The following is a 24,206-nucleotide window of genomic DNA, read 5'->3' as shown; positions in this document are numbered from 1 at the left end:
CTGAGCTGGTCTAAGGCTCTGGAAAGATCCTGACTTTAACGTCGGGATTCACCCAGCTGTCTGGACCTGCAGCTGGTTATGCCTTTCAGTGAGCCACTGAGAGCCTGAGCCAGCCCCTCCCACCCCCTGTACAGCCCGGTGCTCCAGTGAGCACTGGAGGTGCAGAGCAGAAAGTCAGTGATGGACAGTCACTCGCTCTCTGCAGAATGAAAACCAAGCCCTGAGCAATGGGCAGTCTTTGATCGCTCAGTTCTCGGTGTAGAGCTGCAGGGCACAATTGCAACTGGGATCGGTGCTGCAGCCATACAGGTGAGAGTGATTGTTTTTTTTTTCAATTTCCAAACTTCTCTTTTAACTTTATTACTTCCTGAGTCACTGACCCACAGTAAATGCTCAGACTGGGCATTCAGACTTCATCCTGACTTTCCTTGCTGCATACTTGGTCTGGTCAAATACTCAGTAAGTACTGAAAAAGTGGCAGCACAGTAATTGGCATTTTCAAAAGAAGGCCAGTAAAGGAAACCATTTTGAGTCTAGGAGCATTTAGTCCCCAGGAGCTTTTGGACTTGAGAATGGTTAATTAAGAAAAAAAAAATGCTGTATGTATTTTTCAAGAGGTTGCTGGAATGATGATTGTCTTCTTCAAGTCCCTAAAGAGGTTATTTTTTTATCTGTGAGATGTATTTGCAAATAGATATTGGTAAAGCTGAAGGACTAAGGAATTTTTAGACAAGGATCTAATAGCTCACGTTCAGTTTGCATGGGAAAGAAAGGATACTTATCATAGCTCTGTAAAACTATATCTTACTGCTAGAGGATTTAGCAAAAACAAATAATTCCAGAGCAGATAACCCTGCGCTTTATCACTGGGCTATGCACACACGCAAATGGGAAGCAACTGGTTAAATCAGTAGCCTCATGTGTAGATGCGATAGGGGTTACAGGCTGCATAAATGTTAATAAGCATAATGCCTCATTGCCTGCATGGTAGTCAGGACTGTCATATAGTGTAGCATGTTCACAGAAAAATAATTAACCATGAAATTACATTGGTGTCTCAAAATCTTTCCATAAGACAGCGAGCAGAGGGCAGTTCCATCACGTCACCATGAGGGGGCAGTATGTCCTCAGCAGCCCCTTGTCCCCTTACTGTGTCCTTGTCTCTGTCTGTCTGGAATGGAAAACCTTCTAACTGCTGTAATAAATTTGGCTAAATTAGTGGTTAAATGGTTATCTCAAGTAATATGTATTTGCATTAATCATCTTGCTGCAAAGCAGAGCTGAGGAGGGCTTCGGAGAAAGCACTAAATTCATATTGTCCATTTAATTGTGGCTAATAAGTGCTACACAATACAGAGTGTGCTAGGGAGGGCTGCAGTGAAGAGGGTGGTGGGGGGCACAGGAGAAAACAGATTGAGGAGACCTGAGAGGTATATGGAAAAACAATGCAAGCATTATGTGATGGGTTAATAATATGCAGATATTCTCATCATAAGACCACGAGAAGATCCCCCCAATGTGTTGGCCTGTCCTGGAGTTAGAGTAGAAGACAGCATGCTTCATGTACAAAAAAATAAATGTATTATGATCTGCTTCATGAACAAAGGTGTCGCATAAAGCAGTCAATATAGACCATAAAGATGGAATCATAGAAGTGTTCAACTAATGCTAAATAATTAAAAAAACCTCTTATTTAAAGAGCATCAATCACATTCATGTCAGTTCTGGAACAAATGTTCACTCTGGTAATTCAAGGAGTCTCATGCCAACACAATACTAACTATTCTACTGGGTTCAGAACTGAATGTGTTCTTCTTTACCTAAAGACATATCACCTAGTGTCGCCCACCCCTCCCAAAGCTGAACTCCAGACAGCTATAAAGGTCACATACCCATTCGGCTCCATATTAATATGTCATTAACTGTGGTTTTTTAAATGCAAGCAGTGTATATATCTGATTCTTTACTTGTTTTAGCCCCTGTACAGCAGAGCTTAGACTGAAAGAAGCAGCACAAGGGGTCAATCAGTTTATGTGTAAGCAAGGAGCATTTTGATAGGAGGAGAAAGCAGTGTGACAGAGAGATGAGCTCGTGGGTCTGCTTTCTACTCTGGGGGCAGGAAGGTGCTCAGTCTTCGTAAACTGCAGCAGAGAAATAATTAGGTCTCCTCTCCTTTTAGACTGGACTGCACTCTGTATAAATCACAGAACTAGATGGGCAGAACTACAAATTATTATATACACATTCATGTATTACATAGTTAAATAGTTAGTCTGGCTGAAAAAAGACAAAAGTCCATCCAGTTCAACCATTAAAAAAAAAAAAGTTATAATCCTACACCCACAGTTGATCCAGAAGAAGGCAAAAAACCCAGCAAAGCACGATCCAATTTGCTCCTACAAGGGTAGAAAATTCCTTCCTGATCCCCCGAGAGGCGATCGGATATTCCCTGGATCAACTTTACATATAAATGTTAGTAATCAGTTATATTCTGTGTATCTAAGAAACCGGAGTGGACTGACCATTTGGAAACTCGGGCACTGCCCGAGGGCCCGGGGTCAGTAGGGGGCCCCATGAGATTCCCCTGGTACCTTTTTCATAGGCTTTTTTGAGTTTGGGCAAAGATACAGGGGCCCCATGATCCCCTATTGCCCGGGGGGCCCCATGAGTTGTCAGTCCGCCCCTGCTAAGAAAGAATCCAGGCCTTTTTTTAAAGCTGAGCAGGCCAGAACCAACTCTTGAGGGAGTCTATTCCACATTTTCACAGCTCTCACTGTGAAGAAACCTTTCCGTATTTGGAGATTACATTTCTTTTCCTCCAGATGTAAAGAGTGCCCCCTTGTCCTCTGTGATGACCTCAGGGTGAATAGCTCTTGTATTTAGATATTTGACTAAAGTTCAGCTTTAACCAGCTGAGCTGTGGAAGGTTTAACCAGCTTCATGTCCAGGCCAATTTTTCCTATTTAGCACTGCACTACTTTAACTGGTAATTGTGAGGTCACGTAATGCCAAAATAATTTTATATAATTTTTTTCACACAAATAGACATTTCTTTTGTTGGTATTTGATCACCACTGGGTTTGTTATGTTTTACTATATAAAGTCCAAAAAAAAACAAAAACATTTTTTACTTTCTGATATAAAAACATATCCAATTAAAAAATCTAATTTCTTCATAAATTTATTCTGCTGCATGTCTTTGGTAAAACAAAATACCCCAATAACTATATTAATTGGTTTGTGTGACAGTAATAGCATCTAGAAACGATGGAATATATACCGGAATTTGTATTTATTTATTTATTTATTTTATGTAATGGCATTGTTCAGTAACTTATAGTAGGACTGTGATAGTGTGGCAGGCAATCTGACACTAACTGACACTGGCTGGAAGGCACATTGACTGACACTGACATCACCAGTGACACGAATACAGTGATAAGTGATAATGCTATTGTCACTATACTCATGACACTGGCTGGGTAGAGATTAACATCTCTGGGTGTATGCTCTCCTCACTGATCCGAATTGTAAGCTTCCCTATAAGGTTCAATGGGAACGGGACCTGAATGTCACTTTTGACCTGTCTGACTGGCAAGACATTGCTTTTGCATTATTTAACCTTCCTAGAGGTCTGATTATGTCAATATTTCTGTGCTCAAAGCAGTACATTTTTTTTCATGGAAATATGTCGTTTTTTTATTGTAGGCCTGTAATTCTTAGGAATAACTCACTGAAATCTGTCTGAACAAGAGTCTAGTAAACAACCCGGGTATGTTGACATTTGAAATATGAAATCATAAATTATAATATAATAAATAATCATAAAAATAATAATATAATAATAATTTAATTCAATAATATAATCAAACCAAACACACTGAAATTTGGAATAGAGCGCCAAGTTCACACATCACTGAGCAAAGTTGCAAAATTGTTTTCAGTGTCTGATGACGAATTTCCCCACAAATCATTATCACTCAATTCTGCAAGTGGTTCTGATTTACTATCGCTGTTCTCTAGCTGGTCTAAAACCGCTTTTGACCTAAAGGGACGCTTTTTGGACGCCATGGACATTTCTCAGTTTCCAGGCAGAAAGAGCAGTAAAAATGCAGGCAGGGCGCAGGACAAAGCACTAGGGACAAAATGTATGTGAAATGGTTTGATACAATAATGTTATACTATGAGATTTTAGTCTATTTAGTGAATATCACTTTTTAACATTTTTGAATTTCCCGTGAGTTCCGCCCCCCGTACGTCCTGACACTTGCAGGGAACGGAACCTGGAAGACGGATGCTGGCATCGGCCATAGGACATTGCCGGGGACGCTGCAAGGGGGGACATCGCGGGAGCAAAGGACAAGGTAAGTGCAAGAGGGATACCGGAGCAACGCTGCAAGGTATTCCCAAATGTAGCTCAGGGTTACCGCTTTCGGTACTGAAACTTTACCCCGAGCTACACTCAGGAATACCGCCAGGGGGGTTAAGGTATCCATCAAACACTATTCTAATTGAAGCAAATTATAAAACGTTTTTAAGATGGTATTTGGTCCCTACCTGAATTGCGAAGATGCATCCATCTGTTTCACTGATTTGCTTCTGGTGTTGTGGCCAGGTGGGAACTATGTACCACATCTGGTGGCAATGTCCGATAGCGACCAGATTTGGGATTGACATGTTCAATTTAATCTATTTGGTGACCGGGTGAATATTCACACCCCTCTTTAATAAATTCCTGGACGATGTTCCCAGAAAGTCACTTAAATTGATAACCTATATGCTGTTGGCAGCAAGAATTACCATAGCTGGACATTGGAAGCGATCGGTCATCCCAATTTACTATGTTAAGAGTAAACTGAATTGGATTATGATTAACGACAGACTCACCTGTATTCTTCACAACAATGCTAAAGAGTTTGATAATACATGGGACTCATGGATTCGGTATATTTCTGTGCCTTAATGTGCCCGACGTGACCCTCTCTTTCTTTTCCTACTCTTTATTCTTTACCATTCCTATTTCTTCTGTTCTCTGTGGTTGGTTATACCTTGTCCCTGTTTGTTCTGCAACGTTTGTTATGCCTTAAAGGACATTGACTCTGTGTGTAGTCTCAGGTCCATGAACAGTGGTTTCTCCCCTTACCCATGTCTCCTAACGTTCCCCTCCCTGTTTCCTTCCCAGTTTCCCTTCCTCCTCCCATACCTCACCACTGTGTCAGTTCTCTGTAAATTGTTAGATAAATGATGTGGACTTTTTCATTTGGGTTATCTCATTTCTATTCTACGAAGCCCTGGTCTTCTGTTGCTTGCTCTGTATCCCGTAACCCATATTCTTTTGAGGTGTGTCGAAACCTACCTTTTGTGATATGACTAGTTTTCTTTTGTTACATCGGTTCATTTCAAAAACCGTTCAATTAAAACTATTGGAATCTAACATTTCGGGTAATCAAGGAGTTAAGTGTGTGCCTAACAATGTGTACTGCTTTTTACTAAATACGTTTGTTCCTTCTCCCTGCTTTCTGTGTGTTTGTCAACACAGGGCTCTGGGTTGTGATTAAACACAGTTGATCAGCAGTTCTCAGCCATCATGAATCATTGGCTGAAACCCGCTGTGTTCAATCACAGCGGGAGTTGGCCTGGGAAGGTGCGCATGCCCTGAACCCCAAGACACTGCCGATGTACAGGTACCTGATTGTGTCTATACAAGCTGCCCACCTACAGTAAAATGTGGGCGGTCGGCAAGTGGTTAAATGTCTTGTTAGATAAAGGGTAAAACCAGAAACATTCAGATTTTCCATAAATGGTCATGCAATGCCATTACTTGTATATTTGTTTCTTACATGGGTTTTGGATGCATAGATCCCAGTGGACCTTTTCAGAATGTCTCCTCCTGCACCTTTCCTCCGCCAACATTATATATTCCTCCTGCAATCAAGGTATCTTGCCGAGACTTTTCTTTGAAATAGGGTGATATTGTTATCTCCATGGGGTGATCCTGTGGTGCAGTACAGGCGCCAATCCATCACAGATATAGGTACTAAAATACTTAGACACCATTAGCAGAATCACTTACATGTGCATGACTGAACCTCCTGTCCCATGTGCCACTCACCCTAGGTTCACAAACATTTATTTCAACTGAACTTACTCTACTGCCAGCACTATCAAGATTCAGTCACACAAAGCCACCATGATGGTCTCCAAGCTTTAGTGCTGGTTCATTTATATGAGGACTGGATGCAGTTTGAACAGCATCAAATCTGCATGACCTGTGAAAAAACATTGCTTCCTATGGTGCCTGTTTACATATATCTGGTGCACTGGTGGTGCGGATTCAGTGTGGTTTTAAAAAGAGTCATGTACGATTTCTGAGTAGTGCCTTCAGGTTAAGGTGCGGATTACTGGCTATTGACTTTTATGGCGTAACATGTAGGGGAGGGGCTTAGCGACATCACGGTACTCATAGTCAGCTGACTAACTGGTATGACAGATCGGAGAATTGAGAGCTAAGGGAGATTTGTATGTCTACATGATGTCGTATTTTGATATAATATGCGCATGATATCAGGTGCGATGGACTACCTATACAATGTGAGTGGCCAATTTGAACATTTTAATAAGTGTTTTTTAAAGGATAAAGCACTATTGTTTTTTACTTACTTTTTCCGATATATATATGCTGAGTGGTGGAGGAGGTTGTCAATCACCGAAGGAAGACTCTATATTCAAGAGACATCTTAATGTCCACTGCAAGGGACACAAATGTTTTTTGACCAAACTTTGTGTGAGGTCAAAAGCTCCAGGTGAGGACATACTGGGTGTTTTGGTGGTGGAATAACACAAGTGATATTAAGAAGATATGAAGTAATTATGGGAATGCAATTCATCATTGTGGGGGATTGCTAAGAAGAAGCACTAAAAAGAGACTCGCTGTATTATAGAGACTATGTTATTGTTTTTGTGTGTATCTTGTTTTGAGGGGATGATATAAAGGCGATGTATAGAGGGAAGCATGGCACAGTTATTTTATGTATTGGTACTTTAGCACATTTATATGAGTATGTGTAGGTGTGGGCAGTTTTTTTAGTTAATTCACTAGTAAGTTGGTTTATTGATTGATGATCTTATAATTTTTAGATGCTTGTGGGAATATATAGTATTATTTCTACCAACATACATATTTCCCTTCTTTTTTTATCCCCTGAAGCCATCCATTGCACCAGACGAAATGCGTGCAGAGTGAGGCCAGTGGTATATGATGTTGAACATGCGCTGTTGATCTCCGGTGTGGTTTGCCTGTGTAATTCTGTAACTTTTGTGAGTATATCTACTTTTAAGAAATCATGTGGTTTCAGCATACTACTCTATGGTTCTTTATCCTTTCTTCTCCCCATTATTACTTGTAACTTGGGTGCTGGCTTTGGATAACCAGTGAAGGACTGTGGAGGCAGTGCAGTCAGTGATATCCTGAGTAGTGGCCCCCCAATTGGATGATTTCTGCGCTGTTGATCTCTTATCATTTGGAGATCATTAATGTTTGGTAAGGGAACTGGCACACTTGTCTGTGAGGTGGTTTGGGATTCTTACACGTGGACTTATATATTTCTCTTTAAAGTTTACTTCTTTGTTATGCACAAGTGAATTATATGATTTGGAACTTCTATTTCACCATACAGGTGAAACTCGAAAAATTAGAATATTGTCCAAAAGTTCATATATTTCAGTAATCCAACTTAAAAGGTGAAACTAATATATGACATAGACTCACTACATGCAAAGCAAGATAGTTCAAGTCGTGATTTGTCATAATTGTGATGATTATGGCTTACAGCTATTATGGCTTAATATGAGTTAACTTTATTTTTTCACACACATTTTTCTATTGATCACTACAGAGATATTGGTTTTGCCCACTTTTTAGAGTAATTATACGTATGTGTGGCCAACCCTTTGATCCAACCTTGTACATAGCGGATGGAACAGCATTTACAGGGTAAAACAGTATAGCAAAATCAGTACATAAACCTGTGTACACCAGGCATAAATTGGAGAAGGAGAGAGAGAAATAGTGCATCGTATCAGTGGATGGAATAGTACCCCAAGGGTCGGATAAAGGCAAGCAAAAGGCCACATCTGGCTCACTTGGCTGCAGTTTGGGGAACACTGATCTAGAACATCACAGTGCAGTGCCATAAAAGTCAATGATGACTTGATGCAGGCCCTTGACATGCTTCAGGCTGTAATGAAAAACATCACTGAGCAAGTTCACTCCTACATATATACAGAGGGGCTGATTTACTAAAGGAGTAGAGGCTGCTCACCTTGCAAACTGTTCACTCTGGAAGGTGTATGTTCACTTTGTCTAGTGAATGAATAAGGTAAAGCTATGTCCACTTTGTTACCCAATTGTATGCCAGTAAAAATCCATTTTATTTTTATTTCACATACGGCACAGTTTGAAAGAATGGAAATCTGTCTTTACCCATCTTTTTAAACTTCATTTTTGTTTACAGCTTTCTGTGCTCAATGACAAAATACATAATACAATTGGGATAGTCTAGAAATGGCCATCATTTTGAACAATAGTAAACATGAAAATACAATTCTTAGGCTACATCCAGTTCATCTACTATGACTACTTTATCTAATTAAAGTGTAAAGTATCCCTGCCAGGTGTTTATTACTGTCTGTCTGTCTGTTGGAGGGGATTTATCCTATTAGTCCTGATGATAACTGTGCCCAGTTCAGAAACGAGGAAATCCCACATTTTTAGCTGCCATGGGGAACAGTAGTAAAACAGGCCATGCACTAATAGAATTTTATAAAAAGATTTTAATTTTCAGAACATTTGATTTTCTAATAGTGGGGTCAAATCAACAGTCGTTCAATCATAATGACGAAAACAAATTCAAAGAATGGAAACATTTGTCTTGAACAATGAAAATTCGAACTGTGAATGTGGTTATCTTTGAGGAAAAGTCATATGAAAAACTGTACATACATGTATTGTAATGAAACCTGTTTCACCTTGTCTGGGATTACATTGATATAGCAGATCTGGACAGAATTTTAGGGCTTTTAAAATAAATTAGCTAATGGCATGAAATATTGTTCTAAGAAAGTTCTGATGAGAATTTTTTTCATATAAATTTCAAATTTTACTGCTAAAACCAACGGCCATTACTCCATACTCATACTCCTTGACCTTTCCGCTGCCTTTGACACAGTCGACCACCCGCTCCTCCTCAGTAAACTCCACTCCATTGGCCTCCGTGACTCTGGTCTCTCCTGGTTCTCCTCTTACCTTTCTCAGCGCACTTTCAGTATCACATACAACTCCTCCGCTCCGCTTTCTGTTGGGCTACCGTAAGGTTCTGCTCTTGGGCCCCTCCTTTTCTCTCTCTATACCTCCTCCCTGGGCCAACTGATAACCTCCCATGGCTTCCAATACCACCTCTATGCTGATGACACCCAGATCTATCTCTCCACTCCCCAGCTCATTCCCTCAATCTCCTCACATATCACAAATCTACTAAGGGACATATCAGCATGGATGTCACATCACTACCTCAAACTCAATCTTTCAAAAACTGAGCTTGTAATATTTCCTCCTCCCCGATCCCCCACTCATGGCTTTACCATTAAGATCAACAGCACAACCATTGGTCCTTCCCCTCATGCCAGGGTGCTAGGCGTAATCCTAGACTCTGACCTCTCCTTTGGGCTCCACATCCACTCACTGGCTAAATCCTGCCGCCTCAACCTCTGGAACATTTCCAAAATCTGCCCCTTTCTGACCAATGACACCAAAAAACAACTTATCCACGCCTTGGTTATATCCCTCCTTGACTACTGCAACTCCCTCCTCACTGGTCTACCGTTACACAGGCTATCCTCCCTTCAGTCTATTATGAATGCTACTGCTAGACTCATAAACCTTGCCAAACGATCAGCGACTGCTGCCCCTCTCTGCCAATCCCTCCACTGGCTTCCACTAACCCAATGTATAAAATTCAAAATACTAACCACAGCTTACAAAGCCATCCCTAGCTACAGTGCCAACCTCATCTGCAGATACCGCCCAAATCGCCCACTTCGCTCCTCCCATGATATCTTCCTCTCTAGCTCCCTCATCACCTCCTCCCACGCTCGCCTCCAGGACTTCTACAGAGCCTCTCCCATCCTCTGGAAATCCCTACCACAGCATGTCCGGTCAGCCCCCACCCTGTCTGCCTTTAGGCGATCTTTGAAAACTCACTTCTTCAGGGAAGCCTACCCTACCTCCACCTAAGAACTGTACTTGAATCACCTCCGCCAGATCATCCTCCGCAGCTATCACCTTTTGTATCACTTCCCCCTTCCTTTAGTTTGTAAGCTCCACGACCAGGGCCCTCCTATTCCTTCTGTACTGAAATGTATTGTAATTGTACTGTCTCACTTACATTGTAAAGCGCTGCGCAAACTGTTGGCGCTATATAAATCCTGTATAATAATAATAATAACATTTTAGAGTACACAGGATACCAACAGCTTTACATCCGATATGAATAAGTATATCATGTTTGCCTGATCTGATCTGGCAAGCATGATATACTAATTAACATCAAGTTATTGGTAACTTATGTACGCTAATATGTGAAATTTGTATCAACTTTGTATTTTACATTTTACAGCAACATCCACCTAACCAATCCTGAGGAAAAGATAACCTTTGTAAAATGCATTAACTTATGAGTACGGAGAGCTTATGGATGCTGATATAGAGGACTGACGCCTACAGTATATGATTTTACCAAGCTACTGTAATGTTTTTTGTGTTTAACACACAAATGAATATTTGTCTAAGTCACAGTGCCCCTTTTGTATTTCAATAGTTTTTATTAGTTTTAAGCAGTATAAAACAGAGGCGACAAAACATGCCCCCACAGGGGCTATCAATTGCACCGACACAGTGCCCCTTTTAAACTCCATCTCAGGGTTGGGTAACATTTAGTATCAGACATATGGTGGTCTGGTGTTGTTGTAGCTTTTTTTTGTTTTTTATTTCTGTCTAAGTCACAGTGCTCCTTTTAAGCTCCATCTCAGGGTTGGGTAACATTTAGTATCAGACATATGGTGGTCTGGTGTTGTTGCAGCTTTTTTTGTTTTTATGCAGATTTTTAAGTATGTATTAATAAAATGTAATTTTATGCCAAATTGCCTCTTGTTCTGATAAAATTCTGCCTTTTTCTGGCAACAAGCCCCTTTTTTTGTCTAGTTTTAGGATGTGGCACACATCTTACCTTTTTTTAAAATGGTGCCACACTGAAGACGCACTGCGTATGCCAATGCATGGGGGTACCATTAAGAATTAATGACATCTCTGTGCATCTGCTAAAGAGAAGTGCATTAGTATGTGTGTTGGGCAGCGCAATCAATTTTGAACGCATTCGTCAACACACAGTAATGTGAACCAAGCTTTGACTGGATTGACTCGAGAGTGAAGATAATTTTCATGGGCGCCCAATATGGCAAGACAATTAGCAACCAAAAGTGGTAATTATTCTACTGGCCAGATCACAGGCAGAACTGGCTATGGATGGAGGCAGACGATAGCCACAAAAACGGACTATATTATGAGCCACAAATGCATTGTAGCTAATTGCACAGGACAATTCTAATACTTCTAAGAACTAATTTCCTAGTTTTTAAGTATACATTCTCCTTAACATGTGTTCCTAGCTAATGCTGTGTGCAATCCAATGATATAAAAACATACGTTTTTAAAAATAAATTGCCTATAATACAACAAGAATAAATATGAAAGTTGATGGTATTGAGAGGACAGAGCCAGTGAATACAGAGATGGAGAGGTTTGACAATCCTTGACACCTGTCACAAAGGATGCTGAATCTGCCTGCTATTAAAGCTTTTTATTGCCAGAGGGAGAGCAACTTAACCCTGCCTTAGTACAATCAATTGGTATTTTACTACACATGTCCTTGTATTCCTCCAAACACCTGTCTAGAGAGGGACGTTCCTCGACAAGGCAGTTTAATAACTGGAAAGAATAAGGTTTGGCTGCAGTGTGACTGGCAGAGCCTTTCTCTCTCATTGTCTCCCCCCCTCCACTTTCCTCTCTCCAGTCACCAAACTGGCAGCTTCAACATGAAAAGGAATAAAACTGCTTTAATCTGCACCTCTCGCCCACGGCACCCTGACAGTCAGCTCCGTCCTCCGCGGCAGCTTTAAAAACAAACGCCAGATGACGCCTGAACGCTGAGGGACGCAGCGGGGAGGGGGTGTAAGGGGAGAGTGGGTGATCACACACGGACGGAAAAGCCGTGAAGTCTCTGGGATTTGGGAAACTAAAGTTTCTCTGTGTCCTTCACCATACAAGAAGGTCAGTAAATGGATTTTATTTTTAATATGCATTAAATTGGGCGTTAGAAAGCACATATGCCTAAACACTGCCTTGGAACAAACGGCACACTTCTTATTGTTGGACGTTTGATTTATTTTCACAAATAAAAAACACCAGATTGTGAGAATATTCTACCTCTTCCCCCGCATTTAGCAACAGATGCAAACTATTATCTGAGAGATGAGAGGTCAGGTGTATCTATTTTATTTTTACCAGCAAAAAAGTGCCCGTTCCAGAATGGGAAAGGTTGAGGATATAATAAACAATGATAAAGAAGTGTCTTTATGTGCAGTATATGCGGAATGCAGAGGGTATGGCAGCAGGCAGTATGTTCAGGATAGGGGTGGAGAGCATAACAGAGGGAAGTATGTGCAGGAGTGCAAAGGGTATGACAGAGGGCAGGAGGTGCAGGAGAGCAGTGCGGATGGCAAGCCAGCGGGCAGTTTGTGCAGAAGAGGAGTGCAGAATATGACAGTGTATTCTGAAGGAGGGATACAGGGGAAAGATCAACGTGTTCTGGGGGTGGGATACAGGGAAAGTCCAAAGCGTGCTGGAGGTGGGATACAGGGGAAAGACCAATGTGTTCTGGAGGTGGGATACAGGGGAAAGACCAATGTGTTCTGGAGGTGGGATACAGGGAAAGACCAATGTGTTCTGGAGGTGGGATACAGGGAGAAGACTAATGTGTTATGGAGGTGGGATACAGGAAAAAAAACAATGTGTGCTGGAGGTGGGATACAGGGAGAAGACCAATGTGTTCTGGAGGTGGGATACAGGGAGAAGACCAATGTGTGCTGGAGGTGGGATACAGGGAGAAGACCAATGTGTTCTGGAGGTGGGATACAGGGAGAAGACCAATGTGTTCTGGAGGTGGGATACAGGGAGAAGACCAATGTGTGCTGGAGGTGGGATACAGGGAGAAGACCAATGTGTTCTGGAGGTGGGATACAGGGAAAAAACAATGTGTGCTGGAGGTGGGATACAGGGAGAAGACCAATGTCTGTGCTGGAGGTGGGATACAGGGAGAAGACCAATGTGTTCTGGAGGTGGGATACAGGGAAAGACCAATGTGTTCTGGAGGTGGGATACAGGGAGAAGACCAATGTGTTCTGGAGGTGGGATACAGGGAAAGACCAATGTGTGCTGGAGGTGGGATACAGGGAAAGACCAATGTGTTCTGGAGGTGGGATACAGGGAAAGACCAATGTGTTCTGGAGGTGGGATACAGGGAAAGACCAATGTGTGCTGGAGGTGGGATACAGAAAAAGACCAATGTGTTATGGAGGTGGGATACAGGAAAAAAAACAATGTGTGCTGGAGGTGGGATACAGGGAGAAGACCAATGTGTGCTGGAGGTGGGATACAGGGAGAAGACCAATGTGTTCTGGAGGTGGGATACAGGGAAAAAACAATGTGTGCTGGAGGTGGGATACAGGGAGAAGACCAATGTCTGTGCTGGAGGTGGGATACAGGGAGAAGACCAATGTGTTCTGGAGGTGGGATACAGGGAAAGACCAATGTGTGCTGGAGGTGGGATACAGGGAAAGACCAATGTGTTCTGGAGGTGGGATACAGGGAGAAGACCAATGTGTTCTGGAGGTGGGATACAGGGAGAAGACCAATGTGTTCTGGAGCTGGGATACAGGGAAAGACCAATGTGTTCTGGAGGTGGGATACAGGGAAAGACCAATGTGTTCTGGAGGTGGGATACAGGGGAAAGACCAATGTGTTATGGAGGTGGGATACAGGGAAAAAACAATGTGTGCTGGAGGTGGGATACAGGGAGAAGACCAATGTGTTCTGGAGGTGGGATACAGGGGAAAGACCAATGTGTTATGGAGGTGGGATACAGGAAAAAAAACAATGTGTGCTGGAGGTGGGATTCAGGGAGAAGACCAATGTGTGCTGGAGGTGGGATACAGGGAGAAGACCAATGTGTTCTGGAGGTGGGATACAGGGAGAAGACCAATGTGTTCTGGAGGTGGGATACAGGGAGAAGACCAATGTGTGCTGGAGGTGGGATACAGGGAGAAGACCAATGTGTTCTGGAGGTGGGATACAGGGAAAAAACAATGTGTGCTGGAGGTGGGATACAGGGAGAAAACCAATGTCTGTGCTGGAGGTGGGATACAGGGAGAAGACCAATGTGTTCTGGAGGTGGGATACAGGGAAAGACCAATGTGTGCTGGAGGTGGGATACAGGGAAAGACCAATGTGTTCTGGAGGTGGGATACAGGGAGAAGACCAATGTGTTCTGGAGGTGGGATACAGGGAAAGACCAGTGTGTGCTGGAGGTGGGATACAGGGAAAGACCAATGTGTTCTGGAGGTGGGATACAGGGGAAAGACCAATGTGTTCTGGAGGTGGGATACAGGGAAAGACCAATGTGTTCTGGAGGTGGGATACAGGGAAAGACCAATGTGTGCTGGAGGTGGGATACAGAAAAAGACCAATGTGTTCTGGAGGTGGGATACAGGGGAAAGACCAATGTGTTCTGGAGGTGGGATACAGGGAAAGACCAATGTGTTCTGGAGGTGGGATACAGGGAAAGACCAATGTGTTCTGGAGGTGGGATACAGGGAGAAGACCAATGTGTTATGGAGGTGGGATACAGGGAAAAAACAATGTGTGCTGGAGGTGGGATACAGGGAGAAGACCAATGTGTTCTGGAGGTGGGATACAGGGAGAAGACCAATGTGTTCTGGAGGTGGGATACAGGGGAAAGACCAATGTGTGCTGGAGGTGGGATACAGGGAGAAGACCAATGTGTTCTGGAGGTGGGATACAGGGGAAAGACCAATGTGTGCTGGAGGTGGGATTCAGGGAAAAAAACAATCTTTTCTGGAGGTGGGATACAGGGAAAAGACCAATGTCTGTGCTGGAGGTAGGATCTCACTGGGGAATGACCAGGAATAGGCAAAGTGAAAGCAGTACTTACAAATAATATAATGAAACGATTCAATAATATTGTGCTAACTAATTCACAGGGCTTATGGGTGTGTGCACATTGGTGATGCACAAACTGCATTGTCACAATATTAGCTAACAAATAAAAACAGAACATTGTAACAATTAAAGTAGAACTAACCTTTATCTGGATGACATTTACTTTGCAAAAGCACCCTTGTATAACAAACTATTTTTTTTTTCTTAAAAATATTGTTTTCTTTTTTTTCATCCTTTCATGCATTTCAGTGCTCCATGTAGCCAGTTTTGATTTACATGCCTGTTCTGCAGTGACAGCTGCATGTCATTACTCAAAGTAGACTTCCTGGAAATTTGATGAGCTCTCAACTTGTACTACTTATGTTTTTTCCCCAGACTTTTATTTATGGGTTAAGCGACTGATGGCTACATTAAATCTATGCATGACTACCAGCTGAAGATCCTGCACAATCTGCTTTGTGGTTTAATCTACTGGCCCCTATGTCACTATTGTTTCTTTTAGTGTTGTAGGGGCGGAGGGAAGAACCACAGTTCCCAGCAGGGGACCAAAAAAAATCAACGCTTTCAAAAGAGTCAGATTCCGTAGGATCTTCAGCTATTGTCAACAAAGTCACTTGGATAAAGACTTTTGTAATGTAGCGTGTTGTCCGTTTTATCTGGGGTTTCTGGGTAGTACTTTGCTCTGGCTCAGCACTAAGTGGTGCATTGTGTGATTCAAAGTCATGCATTGACATCTAGTTCTATAGGCTGCGATGGGGTACACTTTTGCTGTGAGTCAAGGAGATCATTTTTCAGCTAGTCTCCAGGTATAATGAGAAGTATTTCCTTGTTCCACTGCTAGTACACTATCATAATCCTTGCAGTTTTATGTAGAGAAAGCACAGAAAATAAAGCAAAAGGATGTATACTGGATAATGCTTGCATGAACATGCTTAGCAATTTAAAAATGTATATATCAAAAAAATGTAATCTCTGGAACAAACACCATTTCAAGAATCAGCTATGATTCATCTGTAATTAAATAGGAATATTTACATTTATAGTGATACTACCAATTAAAAATTGATAGAAAAATGCCACCCTCCTCCCTTCCTCAATGGTAATGTGGTCTTAGTTGTCTAAGGTACAACCCAATCAAATATAAAACTTATAGATACAGGGGACAATATACCAAGATGTATTATGTGGACATTTTTCCATGCTACTTTACTTGGTGGTAAAATAGCATGCTTTGCTGCACACATGGGAAGCACTGGTATTAATTTACTAAAACTGGAGAGTGCAAAATCTGGTGCAACTGTGCAGTAGCCAATGAGCTTCTAACTTGTTTGATAAAAAAAAAAAAGGAAATTGGTTGGTTACTATGCAGAGCTGCACCAGAATATGCACTCTTCAATTTTAGTAAATTAACCCCATTGTATTTATATTGTCAGCTGTCATGTCATTGCAAAGTCCAAAGAGTGGGACTGTTGTGAAAAAACGTAACTAAGGTACTACAGAAATAAGTCATATTAAAAAAGGAAATTTCCATTCTTAGTAAACTCCCTCCCCACTTTTGGGCTCACCTCCCTATCCCCATTTTGTAATACATAATGCAAACCTGAAATACAGCCCTATAATGACCCTGGCTGATCAGTTTCACTTTCTCTCTACTCCACCCTGGCTGATCAGTTTCACTTTCTCTCCTTCTCCATCCCTCACTGCGTCCCTCTATTCACTTCAGCACAAGGCTTGTTCATAGGCTGAAAGAATGCAGATGGCCCAGGAGGTTCAGGATGCATGCTTTGTGGGGAATGAAGATCAGAACTGAGACCTCTGGTTATATTTCAGGTATGAATGACTTGTGGTGGGGGACGAAGGATAAAAAGTACCCAGTGTTGGACTAAAAGCACTGTGAAAATTAGTAGAGCCCTGATTGGCTGACAGTGCTGTTCCTCCCTCTTTGTAAGCAAAAGCTTACAGGAGGCTGAGATCAAGAAATATTGAAATGCTTATGCCAACCTTCTGATAATATCTGCATCTACGATTTTATCAGAAAAGCCACAAACCTTTTACAACTGAGCATCTCTGAATCAGAAATAAAAAGTTTATGCTCCCCTCAATCAGCGCTTCCTAGATCATTTCTGATCATACAATTTTCTTTAATAATTCTTCTGTCATCAGTAATTTCTAGAGAACAGGACTTTTAATACAAGAGTCAATGGGGGCCTCTGCAAGGAAACTGAGAAACTGCTAAGCACACTGCAATGCACGAGGATTACCATAGCAAGAATGCAATTTCCTGTCTGCTTGACAAAGAAGATCTTGCCTGGCCCCCTAATTATTGAAGTGGTTGTAAACCTCAGATATGAAATATGAACAAAGCATATTCTTTTATGTGTACTTGTCTCAATCCCGAGCACTAAGTGTCATTTCTGTCTGCTGTCTTGTTCCTCTACTATCAGTCACTTCTGAAACGTTTTCTTGACACCAAGAGAAAAAGAGTGATGGGAAGGACCTCCAGCAGACTGACAGCCTCAGCTCTGTTTCTGTGTGCTATGTGGAGGGGGGTATGTCCCTTCCCTCCAATCAGCTCTCAGAGCTCTCCTCACTGAGCTCTGCAGAGTGTGCCACAACTTCATGCAGTGCAAGTGGTTGCAGGGCGTTTGCGTTGCCTCCCTGTTTACCGGAAAGTGTCGCTACTTGTTGAGTAGACTTTGTTGTGGGCGCAAAGCGAAGTATCACTTCCACGGCATGTAAACATCCCTGTCCACTGCCTCTTGCCGCTTAAGGGGAAGCGGTTGAAGGGTGGCAAAAACAAACGTCAACTGCACAGGCTTAATGTTAGCGTGATATGGAGGGTTAATGTTGGGGATAAAGGACTGGTGGGTCTGCCAGCTAAGACTTGGTGGTGCTGAGAGCAAAGGCACCATTTTCAGGTATAGTTGTAATATATTCCCTGGTAAGGGGGCTGTCAAACTGGTGGATGTCAAGTCAAACACTTTTCTGAAAACGAATCAAACATTTTCAGTATTCTACTATTCTAAACCAATGAAAGCCGAGATGTGAATTGGCCACTTTAGGTAAATGGACATCAGTGATCTCACAAACAAGTGTGTTAGGAGCAGTCTGTCCTCAATAATATGAAGTTCCGCTCTGTTTAAACTTGAGTTTTTGTTGATATCGCTCTTTTCTTCATTTTTAAAAATTTGTATTTACAGAATACATTGATTTTCCTAAAACTGGTATGCTGATTAAAAAGTTGAAGAGTGAACATTTTAGGAAAGGTAACTGCAGATAACTGAAGATTGGTCTCTGTACTTGCTACTGTAAAATGAAGTCCATATAACAGCTCCTTTAGCTAAATATATTTTACTGAAATATTCAAAATCTATTCAAGGGTTAGTGAAGTCATTATCATTTTAGTTTACAATGCTGATGTATGATAGTAATGTTGCTCCCTGGTTGGACTAAACAGTGGTGTTACCCAGTAATTTTCAGGAGCACAGGCTTCCCTGCTATCCTGCTGGTTGTGCCTCTTTAAGTGATGTCTAGCAGTCCCACAATGTCCTTCATATGTACAGGAGATATTAGCAGCTGTAGACACTCCGGAGGCAGACAGGGTGACCTTTCTGTGAGCCAAATGACACCCGCCTGCTCCTGGCAGCTTCTGCTTTTGTAATTTAGGGCTCAGTTAGGACTTTAACATTGAATGAAACAGCCATAAAAATGGCTCGAACATCCATATTCCATTTATCAGATGGCAGAGAGAATGTGTCCCTGAGGTGGAGATAGAAACACAGGGACACAGAGAACACTTGGATGAAGCAAACACAGACTTTAACTACCATGAAGTCATATAAGCCATGTGAACAAGGGATCTGCGAAGAGCAAAGTGCAGTGACCCATAGCAACCCAAACAGCAATCTTCATTCTGCTGATGAAAGATTCGGATTGGTTACTACAAGATACTGTACTTTTCACATTATCACTGATGAACTGCTTCATGAAAAAAAATGAATTTATTAAGTATTGTTTTATAGAGATATTTATAAAATGTGATTTCATTTTTATCTAAATACTAATACAAAAAAATAATAAAGAGTAATAAATACCTTTTCTCACTTTAATACTTAAAACATACAGCACCGTTGCTTGCTACATTATTGTTGAATGGTCATTGGTACTGATCAAAAAAGTGCAGTACAGATTTAGTGGTCATTGTTACCTTTGGTTTTTAATCACAACTCTTTATTTTTTTACACAACTGACTTTATTTATTATTCTGATTAAAAATAGTCAGAACACATTTTAGGAACCATTTAAGCAGAAAACTAGAAATTATTACAATTTGCACTTTAAATATTTATCTTTTCTACATAATAATTGAAAGTGGTTGTAAAGGCTCAAGGTTTTTTACCTCCATGTATTCTATGCATGAAGGTAAAAAAAACCTTCAGGGTGCAGCAGCCCCCTTAATATTAACCTTAGCCTTTCACCTTCCAGAGATGTGCATGAGAGCCTTGGCTCTCCTTGGACTCTCCCTCCCATTTTTTTTTAAATTTGCCTTTAATATCACTTTAAGGGAAATCTATGCTGGGGAAAACATGGAAGCTGCACTGCAAATGCTAGTTTCCTGTCTGTCATGCTGACATTATCTGTAATATTTTGGAGATTTACTAAAAACTAGTGCACACAGAATCTGGTGTAGCTCTGCATAGTAACCAATCAGCTTCCAGGTTTTATTGTCAAAGCTTAAATGAACAAGGTGAAGTTAGAAGCTGATTGGTTACTATGCACAGCTGCACCAGATTCTATGTTTTAGAAAATCTCCGCTATTATGTCACTAGCCAAGAACAAGTGCAGATACAGACTGACCTCCGAGATCTGTGCCTCAGACAATGCTGAAGTCAGAGGCTTTGCATTAAGAATGTTAAAAAAAACAACAACAACCAAACATATATAAAAATTAGAGGTACAGTGTTTCAATTTTTAAAACTAGAGTCATTTCTAGAACGACAAATAAAGAACAAAACTGGGACTATCGCTGCATGCCGGGGGCAGTTATAAATTATGGCTATACACTTGCCTGGATCTGTAAAAAAGGCTACACAGAGCATGACCAAAGAACTGAAAAATGTTGAAGATAGTTGACTGCCTCGTTGGTACACCATGTAATATTTTATGTTTGGTCTGTAAGTATTCAGGGAGAGATGATATTGGGAAATGAATATGCATTTCATATTTACTACACTATGAGACAGTGGTCACTGGCCAACAACTTCTGGTCATCATACAGTCAACCCTCTTGATTTCTGATTTATAGTTAATAAGTGTGCGGGTACATTCATTTTTCACTTCTTAAAGCGGAACTTCACACAAAAGGGGAAGTTCTGCTTGTTTGCCCCCCCCCCCCCACTGCAACATTTAGCACTAGTTTTGACAGGTACCCACCCCCTCTTCCAGTCACATGTGCCACGGCAATCTGAGCCAGAAGTTTGCCTCCCCTCCTTCCCCCACAGCCTTCTGGAACAACTTCACAGGTCCCAGCAGAAGACTGTGGGACCATTCACAAAGCACAGCGCGCTTTGCACATGTGCAGTAGGAAACCGGCTGTGAAGACCCAAGGCTTCACTTTTGGTTTCCCTTACTGATGATGCCGCACCTGCACCCGAAGTTGATTAAAGAATTGGCTTGGGTGAGGACATTGCTGGATCCGTGGACAGGTAAGTGTCCTTATTTTAAGTCAGCAGCTGCAGTATTTGTAGGTTCTGAATTTTAACCACCATGGCACCAGTGTGTATGTTCTCCCTGTGTCTGTGTGGGTTTCTTCTGGGTACTCCAGTTTCCTCCCACACTCCGAAGACATGCTGGTAGGTTAATTAGCTCCTGTCTAAACTGGCCCTAGTATGTGTATGCATGAATGTGAGTGAGGGACTTTAGATTGTATGCCCCTTGAGGATTAGGGACTGATGCATGCATCATACATACTAAGGGGGTTACAACTGGGGGAATCAATGGTGGAGAAGGATATGGGAGTTCTGGTAGATCACAAACTTAATAATGGCATGCAATGTCAAAGTGCGGTTTCTGAAGCGAGCAAAATCCTCTCTTGTATTAAAAGAGATATAGACTCCAGAGAGAGAGAGAGAATTTCCTCCTGTATAAATCATTAGTAACACCTCATCTGGAATATGCAGTTCAGTTTGGGCACCAATTCACAAAAAGAACATTGGGGAACTGGAGAAAGTGCAGAGAAGGGCAACCAAACTGATACGAAGCATGGAGGAGATCAGCTATGAGGAAGGATTAGAGGAACTGAATTTATTCTCTTGAGAAGAGGAGATTAAGGGGGGATATGATCAACATGTATAAATACATCAGTGGTTCATATAGTGAACTCGGTGTAGAGTTATTCACCCTGAAGTCATCACAGCAGACAAGGGGGCACACTCTACGTCTGGAGGAAAAGAAATGTAATCTCCAAACATGGAAAGGTTTCTTTACAGTGAGAGCTGTGAAAATGTGGAATAGACTTCAAGAGTTGGTTCTGGCCAGCTCAGTGGATTGCTTTAAAAAAGGCCTGGATTCTTTCTTAGATACACAGAATATAACTGGATACTAACATTTATAGGTAAAGTTGATCCAGGGAATATCCTATTACCTCGTGGGAGATCAGGAAGGAATTTTTTTCTCCTGCAGGAGCAAATTGGATCATGCTTTGCTGGTTTTTTTGCCTTTCTCTGGATCAACTGTGGGTGTAGGATTATAAGTTTTTTTTTTTAATGGTTGAACTGGATGGACTTTTGCCTTTTTTCAACCAGATTAACTATGTAACTATGTGAGCGTACAATATATATGTAAAGCTCTGTGAAATTGACAGCGCTATATAAGTACCTGTAATAAATAAAATAAAACATAGGTGTGCCATGGAAATATGGTTTGCATTAGCAAACCTCTAGATATCTTTACAACATACTCACAGTCCAGGTGGCTGTGCCTGATTCCTTCCACATCTTCAGCATGGATAAAGTGATAGCATCTTTTACCCATTAGATCCACAGCATTGAGGTCCATGTAGTCACTGATTCTGAAACAGTCATGAAAGTTAATGTAAAAAAATGTAAATGTTGACTTTAGAGGCAATACAAGCAAACAAGGAACTGATATAAGAGGTTATAAACAAACATTGCCCAAATTTGTCAAAAAAGGTTCACCCTGTCTTATGTATCAACGTGTAGCATGTTCATTTTACTGTGATACAGGAAGCTTAACCTGCCTGTGATTAGTCATTAAGGTGGACCAAAGATCTCTAAACACTGAAGCAGTGCATTTACTAAGTATGAATCCTAACCCCCGGTTCACATCTACGCGGACATGCAGGCTGCGTTTTGCACGGGCACGAGAGCCCATTCATTTGAATGGACTCCTGTGCCCGTGACACACAGGGAAGAAGTCCCTGCACTTCTTTGGAAAACGCAGCCCGCACGGGAACCTCGGTTCCCAGTACGGTTGCATTTTCCAGTGCGGGCGGCGTGCTATTAGAACTACCACCCGCGGGTCCACATTTCTCTGTGCGGGTGGTGCAGCTGCACGGATTTTTGTGCGGATCCGCAGCGGCACCACCCGCACAGATGTGAACCTAGGGTAACTCACCACAGTTCTGACTGCATAAATCTATACAGGCGGTGTGGTCTCCAGTGATTGTAGTTGCAGTTGAGGATGTGGTCATTGTATGATGATGACTTTGCAGTGACACCATATACAGATCCTATTTCTGACAGAGTACCAAATGGATCCTATGATTGGTTGTGAACTATGGAAACATGCTCCAGAGCTAAGTAAATGAGCAGAAGCTCTGCTGACTTCCATCATCCAATCCTGTGCAAGCAAAAATGCATTTTTTTATTTTCATTGCACGTGATTGGGTATTCTTTGCAAAGTGAAGCTTTACCTCATTTACTAAGCTCTGGAGCAACGGCATTTTCAGAGTACAACTGTCCTTTTCAAAGTGCACAGTCTATTTGCCTTCAGTAAATCAACCCCAAAGGGTCCACTGACATTAATGTCTACGTTATTGTATAAGATCATAAGGCTCAATCTACTAAGTTTAATGTATCATTTATTTTCCATAATAGCTTTATGGCAAGTCACATTCACTACAGTTTGGTGTATTTGAGCCTACTGCCTGCATGTGACTTTGGGCAAAACAACTACATTTACTTATCAGTGTGGTCTTGTTCATGGTGCAAACAAGTTTGGTAGCTTGATGGATATGAGTGTTACACCCAACAGTGCTTCCTGCTAATACACCCCCATTCAATATGGTTTTCTCCAGAGCCCCATAGGAATGGGACTGTGACCACCTGAGACTCTGGTAGCAACCTGCCTGGGCCTGAATGTACTTTGGTGCCCTTGTGCAGAAGGTTTACACAGTTATTATGTTATTATCTGATAAGATGTACAAAATATTTGATAGGGAGCCTGTCGACACTACAGTCCTAGAATAGTGGCACACTAACATTACATAGTGCTAGCCAAAAACTGCACCACCCTAAGAATGACGTTGCAGGTCAAACATGCACCTATCAGCCATAACTTTATGACCACTGAAAGATTAAAGTCGTTCTAAAGCCTTAGACAGCCTAATGTGTTCTATGCATTAGGTGAAGAACCTTCTGTGCTGGAGCTCCCCCCCAGCTGCCCACATTTTACTCACCTGAGCCTGATCTGATCCAGCAATGTGCGTGAGAGCAGCGGCTCTAGCCGCTGTCTCCCTCCTCATTGGGCAGATTGATAGCAGCGGGAGCCATTGGCTCCCACTGCTGTCAATCAAATCCTGTGACATGGGAGTGGGGGGCAGGGCCGAGCTGCCTGC

At 41.8% G+C, this 24,206-nt stretch overlaps 1 protein-coding gene and 1 long non-coding RNA gene across 10 annotated transcripts in view; one reads left to right on the top strand and one right to left on the bottom strand.

The window, feature by feature from the left end:
- Positions 1-24,206, bottom strand: part of NPAS3 (neuronal PAS domain protein 3) — a 671,079-nt gene that overhangs the window by 20,825 nt on the left and 626,048 nt on the right. For all 9 annotated transcript variants that reach the window (XM_089658669.1, XM_089658666.1, XM_089658668.1 and 6 more), the window contains one exon: positions 22,312-22,418. In XM_089658669.1, the coding sequence (XP_089514795.1) occupies positions 22,312-22,418 (107 nt within the window). The remainder of the gene's footprint in view (positions 1-22,311; positions 22,419-24,206) is intronic.
- Positions 7,206-24,206, top strand: part of LOC149440400 (uncharacterized) — a 48,002-nt gene continuing 31,001 nt past the window's right edge. The window contains exon 1 of the long non-coding RNA XR_016307637.1: positions 7,206-7,317. This is a non-coding gene — a long non-coding RNA (uncharacterized LOC149440400). The remainder of the gene's footprint in view (positions 7,318-24,206) is intronic.

Source organism: Staurois parvus, unplaced genomic scaffold (assembly GCF_062004578.1).
Source record: "Staurois parvus isolate SC_StPar_1 unplaced genomic scaffold, SC_StPar_1.0 ptg001089l, whole genome shotgun sequence".
NCBI classification, from domain to species: domain Eukaryota; kingdom Metazoa; phylum Chordata; class Amphibia; order Anura; family Ranidae; genus Staurois; species Staurois parvus.
The sequence above is the reverse complement of the archived record's forward strand: the minus strand, read 5'-3'. Positions and strand labels throughout refer to the sequence as shown.